This window comes from Echiichthys vipera (genome assembly GCF_963691815.1).
Source record: "Echiichthys vipera genome assembly, chromosome: 11".
Taxonomy (NCBI): Eukaryota; Metazoa; Chordata; class Actinopteri; order Perciformes; family Trachinidae; genus Echiichthys; species Echiichthys vipera.
Window position 1 is genome coordinate 4,218,681 of NC_139836.1, and position 6,504 is coordinate 4,225,184.

The following is a 6,504-nucleotide window of genomic DNA, read 5'->3' on the forward strand; positions in this document are numbered from 1 at the left end:
GGGCGTGAGGGTTGTAAACATTCAAAATTTGACTGGGTCACCTCGATCTGCCAGACTTGCTGACTGCAGCTTTAATCATTGACACAACTGTCAACAAGTTGAGGTGCATTGTGGGTAATATAGGCTACGTGTTTTCACAGCTGTGGTTTTATTTTGTAGGTAATTTTTGTATTTTTATAGATTAATAACCTGAACCTTTGATACCAGGACGACCAAATGAGTAACTTGGAAAAGTCAAGATTGTAATTAACAAAAAAAAAAAAGGTTAGTCCCTGCTGACCTCTGACCTCTGACCTCTGACGTCTCTACAGTCAGGTGAAGACGAGAGCTACAGCGCCTCAAACCTGCGACGCATCGCCCGCAGCCTGAGTGGAACCGCCATCGGGTCACGACCTCAAAATCTGGGTCCCTCACACAACTGCGTAAGACACACACACTCACACACACACACGCACACACACACACACACACGTTGACTGCCACCTAGGTTTCTTCACATCTTCTCTTTTTTTAAAAACACAGATGAATTTTTTTCCTCTGTTATATAAGAACTTATGTTTCTTGGGGGTAAATGATATGAAATGATTCTGCAGCTCCACCTTTCCTGCAGCTGAAGTGGAGCTGTGCGTGTCTGTAAATGTCTGTTCGGGTTCAGAGCACATTAAACTCTGTACGGGTGTGTGTGTGTGTGTGCAGCAGCAGCGGCGGCCTCTTTCTGTCAGAGCGCCTCCTCTCTGCTGCTGCTGCTGGCGCTCAGCCGTCTTGTATTCAGCCCTCAGGAACGGCCTCGGGCAGCGCATTAAAGATTGATCACTGATTTAGTTCTTCCATTAAGCTTTAAACCTCTGTCTGGCTGCGAGGCGAAGCCCGCCTGATGTGAAACGACAGCCGGGGTTCGACTGCAGGTATCTGTGTCTGTTTCACTTCGGCTGCGTGAGTTTCTTCTCCGTCTCAGAGTCGGAGGAGTCGATTGCGTCTGTTACACAACCGCCACCGGGAGGAGCGTTACACTGAGAACAGGACGAACTCTGACCTGCCTCGGAAAGGATTCAACCGCAAGACAAATCAGCTCCACACAAACTTTATTTTACTCTTTTAATCTGACGCCCACTCATCATCATTTACTGCTTGACGCCGCAGACGGATACTTCGACTCCACACTCAGTGCAGCAGTAACCAGACAATGCTCTTTCCCCGGTGAAGGGAACAATCCCATTATTGAAGCTCACCCCGTTCATCATGGGGACGATACTTTATCAGGTGTGCCTAATAAAGTGGCCGGCGTCTGAGAAACCAGAGCACTGCCTTCATCTGAGTATAAACAGACTCACTCCAGCCAAAAGGAGCAGTCTTTTGTTTTTTAGACAGGAAGTGGTCAGAACGGACGAAAGGAAGACTTGATGAAGAGTCTTAGGGAGCACTCACACTGTGCCCTCCGTACCGTGCCCAAGCACGTTTCACGGCTAAAGTCTGGTTCCTTTGACCAGTGTGAGTGCAACCGTCGAGCGTCTAGGTGCGGCACGCTTGCCGTCCACGGTCCGTTTGGGAGAGGTGGGCTTTAGTAAAGCGTGTTTGCACGTGTACGAGCACGAGGCCTACGGCGGTTCTGAGGTCATTTCCTGTGCGCCTGTTGGGACGTAGAAAAAAGAAGGAGGGACCATGCGCGGACATTTCAAACAATGGCGGTGAAAGGTTCACGTTGGTGTGATGCGGAGGTGGAGTGTTTACTGCAGATTTGGTCGATGAAAAGATTCAAAAACAGTCGACAAGACGCACAAAAACTCCGAGGTCTACGGAAAGATCTGGAAACAAAGCCACGCATCGCCATGACGTCATCAATGCGTGTGACGTGTTACGGCGTGATGACGTATAGGCAGCAAGAAGCATTCTCCGAGGCCCAGGTAGTGTGAGTACAAACGGGCCTGGAGGGGGGGACAAGGACCCTAAAGCACGGGGCGCGGGACGGAGGCACAGTGGGAGTGCGCCCTAAGAAAGCTCTTGAACCGAGGTTTGACTCAGACTCAGAGGTTTGACTTCTTGAATCTCAGAGATACGAGTTTTTATTTGGTGTCATTTTCACAGTTTTCCCTCCACGTGTTAATTTGATTTCATCTTTATCTTCATCTCTACTTTCTTTACTCCCTCCATCTTTATTTTGACATCCTCCATCCTTTTTTCTGTTTCTCCGTCATCTTCTACCCTTTTCTCTCTTACACCTTTACCTCCTCCACCTCCATCTTTCTTCATCACTTCTTCCTCTTTTTCCTTTCTTTATTCTTCCTCTTCCTCCTCCTCCTCTTCCATCTTTCTTCATCTTACCTTCCTCGTATTCCTTTCTTTATTCTACCTCCTCCTACTTCTCCTCTTCCATCTTTCTTCATCACTTCTTCCTCTTATTCCTTTCTTTATTCTACCTCCTCTTCCTCCCTTCTTCCATCTTCCTTCATCACTTTTTCCTCTTATTCCTTTCTTTATTCTACCTCCTCTTCCTCCTTTTCTTCCATCTTCCTTCATCACTTTTTCCTCTTATTCCTTTCTTTATTCTACCTCCTCTTCCTCCTTTTCTTCCATCTTCCTTCATCACTTTTTCCTCTTATTCCTTTCTTTATTCTACCTCCTCCTCCTCTTCCTCCTCCTCTTCCATCTTTTTTCATCACATCTTCCTGTTATTCCTTTCTTTCTTTATTCCACCTCCACCGTCACTTTCTTTATCACCTCCTCCTCCTCATCCAGAAGGACCCCTCTGTGTCCAGGCCCCCCTTCACCTCCTCCTCCTCTTCCTCCTCCCTCCCCCGTCGCCCCAGCACCTCCTCCTGCACATCCCCTCCTTCACCACAGATCACTCCCACCACCACCACCACCACCACCTCCTCCTCCAACACCACGGCCCCTCAGCTCCTGCACCTCCTCCACAGCACCCTCCCTCGCAGACATCACGGCCCCAGAGCTCGGGCCTCTCCTCCTGGGGACACTCAGGTAACATGCCGGCCCTCCACCTCCACCTCCACCTCCACCTCCACCACCAAATAATAACAGTCCTCCAGTGTTTTTATTCTTTTTCATATCTTTAATAATGTGCTGATTTAAATGACGTATCTAATGTGAATGTGTTTGCATTTATTTAGTGACAGTGCTCCGTCATAATCTCTGCCGTCATCATACGTTACTGTTTGTTCCGCAGACGCTTAATTATGAATCTGCTTCTGTTAGTTGAGTTTAAAGGAAGTTGAACGTCCTTGAAGGTAAAGCTTTATCTAAACAGTCGGCTGATAATGATAATTTCCAACTACAAGTTTAAAATCCAGAGAAGAAGAAATATCCAGTTATTTTTCAGGTAAACTTCCTGCTCTGTTCACACCAGAGAGTTGTTTGACCGCAGCTTCAGCGCTGCACGGGTTCAGGTTTATCGCAGTTGACGGGTCAAAGCGATGCCGAAACAACGACATCGTGCTGATCAGTAAAAAGTCGGTCAAGGCGGTGTCGGTTCTGCAGGACGACGGGAAAACCACTTTAAAGACGTGTTTTCTGATCAGAGCGAAGCAGGAATCTGTGCTTTGGTGTGAAGACGAGAAGACGAGAGTGTGACTGTTTCTGACGTTTCTGCTTCAAGTTCTAATTATTTTACATTGTTTCCTCCTCCTCTTCCTCCTCCCTCTCTCTCTCTCCTCCGCTCTCTCCTCCTCCTCCCTCTCCCTCCTCATCTCTCTCTCTCTCCTCCTCTCTCTCCTCCTCTCTCTCCTCCTCTTCCTTCTCCCCCTTCTCTCTCTCCTCCCTCTCTCTCTCTCTCTCTCTCTTCTCTCTCTCCTCCTCCCCCTCTCTCCGCCACTCTCTCTCTCCTTCTCCTCCTCCTCCTTCTCTCTCTCTCCTCCTCCTCCTCTCTCTCTCCTCCCTTTCTCTCTCTCTCTCTCTCTTCTCTCTCTCCTCCTCCCCCTCTCTCCGCCACTCTCTCTCTCCTTCTCCTCCTCCTCCTTCTCTCTCTCTCCTCCTCCTCCTCTCTCTCTCCTCCCCTCTCTCTCCCTCCCCCTCTCCTCCTCTCCCTCTCTCTCCTCCTCCTCCTCTCTCTCTCTCCTCCTCTTCCTCCTCTCCCTCTCTCTCCTCCTCTCTCTCTCTCCTCCTCTTTCTCTCTCTCTCTTCCGCCTCCTCCTCCTCCTCTCTCTCTCTCTCTCCTCCTCAGGAGTCCAGCAGCAGTTTCTGGTTGTGTCTGACAGGCGTCCGTCTCTCTCGGGTCAAAGCGTCCACAGCGTCGCGCTGAGTTACGGGACGCTGCCTCGAGCTCCTCGCCGAGCGCCTCCTGCCTCCACCTCCTCCCTCCCCAGACCAGAGCCAGCTCCGACCTGCCCGCCCTCCGCCCGGTCTGCAGAGTCTCTACGCGACGCTGACCCACCCTCGCCGCTCTGCCAACACCACCGCCAACAGCCACTACCGCCAACCGCCGCTGCCCGGTGAAGTCAACGGGTCATCCCACTACGCACCGCACCCCGTCAGGGCGCCAGGGGAAGCCCCCTCCCAGCCGCTGCGCCTGGACGTTCCCCCCGACACCGACTGGCGCCGTGACGCCGACTACAGGACTGTCAGCTCCTCCTGGGACCCCCACAGCGCACGCCACCACCCGCCCCTCCAGAGGACCGACCCCCGACAGCCTCCGCGGCCTCGCAGGGACGCCCAGCTCTGCGCGCTCTGCCAGCAGCTTCCTGCCGAGCCGTCACGCCCCTACTGCCCGTCCTGCGGCGCTTACGTGGCTCGGTTCCGCCCGGCCAGCTGATCCGCTGCAGACGCGACACCCATCGAGGTAAAATGTGCCAACGCTTCTTTAAATCCACCTCCGCTGTGGAGCGAAGCTCTGTGATTGGTCCAGTGTCTCCAGCATCATCACGACCACGCCCCCCCCCCCTCCCGTCCCGTCTCCCAACGCCACAAAAGTGAACATGAGACGGATCTCCTTCAACGCGAACGTCGTCTGGATTAAGCACATTTAGAGTTCTAAGCACCGCGGAGACCGAGCAGTGACATCATCAAGACGCCGCCGTCGTTAAAGTTTAATTAAAAAAAACGTCACTAAACAGGAAGGAGTTATTAATCTTCGTCCGCGGGTGTCAGATTTGTAACCACGGCGATTTAACGACCAGAGCAACCAATCAGAGAAGGGTTTTAGTTTGTTTAGTTAAAAAATGTTAATTAGACACTTTTTTGATAATAAATTTATAGTTTTGAGTTATTTTTTTAAAGAGAAAACGCCAAAACATTTCACGGATCCGGGTTTTATTTTAATAATATTAAATAAAATAACAACATCTTCACGTGTCGGACGAAACGACACATCCGACGTCTTCTTTTTACTTTATTTTAATTAAAAAAAACTTTCTTTTGGCTTTTTTGTGCCTTTTATTTTGATAGTGCAGCTTGGAAACAGGAAACAGGAGCGCGAGAATCTTCTTTCGACCGATTAAACGAGAGAATAACGGATTTATTTTGAAATTTTAAACGTGTTTTTCTGACTTCCGTGTCGTCGTTTGCAGCTCAAACGTCGGCGAAGAGGAGAAAAACGTGTAAAAATAAGAAAGCGATGATCAAAATGGCGGCAGATGTGGATCTGACACCAGGTGGAGGAGGAAAATAAGCGTTTTTGTGATGTTCTGAAGGGGACAGGAAGTAGAAAGTGCTTCTCCTGCGTCTCTAAATATAAATCTACTTACTCCTGTATTTATTTTTGTAGGCTTGTGAGACTGAGTTGTGCATAGAAGCTGTTCTACCTGAGTATACTCTCCTACTATAGTCTAATTTTCTAAAGGTAGCTAGTCGCCTTGTTCGGGACGTGGAGCTTCTTATACGCACACGAGGCTGTTAGAGATTAATACCTGAGGCTTTTATTTTGACAGCTAATATTTAGCATGACCTTTTCTCGTAGCCTTGACGGACGTCGCTGTACATTTCCGTAACGACGATATATGCAGATCTTTTGTATTAGCGCAGCCACGTGATTCCACCTCAGACGTGTCCATAGATTTGTTTTGTTTCTGGTTTTGTTTGTTTGTACTTTAATTGGTGGATTCGTGAACGATCGCCATGACGACAAGAAAACAACAACGCTGATTTAATCATTATTATTCTGCACGAATGATCGGACACACAGACAAGGACACAGGGGTCGACCACGGGGCCGTGACCCGGTACGGGGTCGCCCACGCCACGGTGGCCAAGGTCCGGGCCACGGTCCGGGGTGGACCCCTGTCTTGGACCACGGTCTGGGGTCACAGTCCAGGACCCCGGTCCGGGGTCGACCACACCAGGGTCCAGGGCCACGGTCCGGGGCTCCAGGTGAGCGGAAAAAAACAAACTCACGTCTGTTCTGAAGACTCAGACTTTACCGTTCATCCTCTCTTTCCTCCTCCTCCTCCTCCTCTTCATCCTCTTTTCTCCTCCTACTCATCCTCTTTCATCCTCTTCCTCTTTCTCCTCCTCCTCTCTCCTCCTCCTCCTCCTCTCTTTTCTCCTTCTCCTCATCTT

General features: G+C 50.0%; 1 protein-coding gene across 1 annotated transcript in view; it reads left to right on the top strand.

The window, feature by feature from the left end:
- The window catches only part of usp54a (ubiquitin specific peptidase 54a), a gene marked incomplete at its 5' end in the record, with an annotated part of 33,378 nt that extends 26,964 nt beyond the window's left edge, over positions 1 to 6,414 (top strand). The window contains 5 exon segments of the mRNA XM_083922512.1: positions 312 to 422; positions 2,737 to 2,809; positions 2,812 to 2,976; positions 4,175 to 4,328; positions 4,330 to 6,414. Of these exon segments, the coding sequence (XP_083778638.1) occupies positions 312 to 422; positions 2,737 to 2,809; positions 2,812 to 2,976; positions 4,175 to 4,328; positions 4,330 to 4,762 (936 nt within the window). The 3' untranslated portion in view covers positions 4,763 to 6,414.
- Between the last annotated feature and the right edge of the window lie 90 nt (positions 6,415 to 6,504).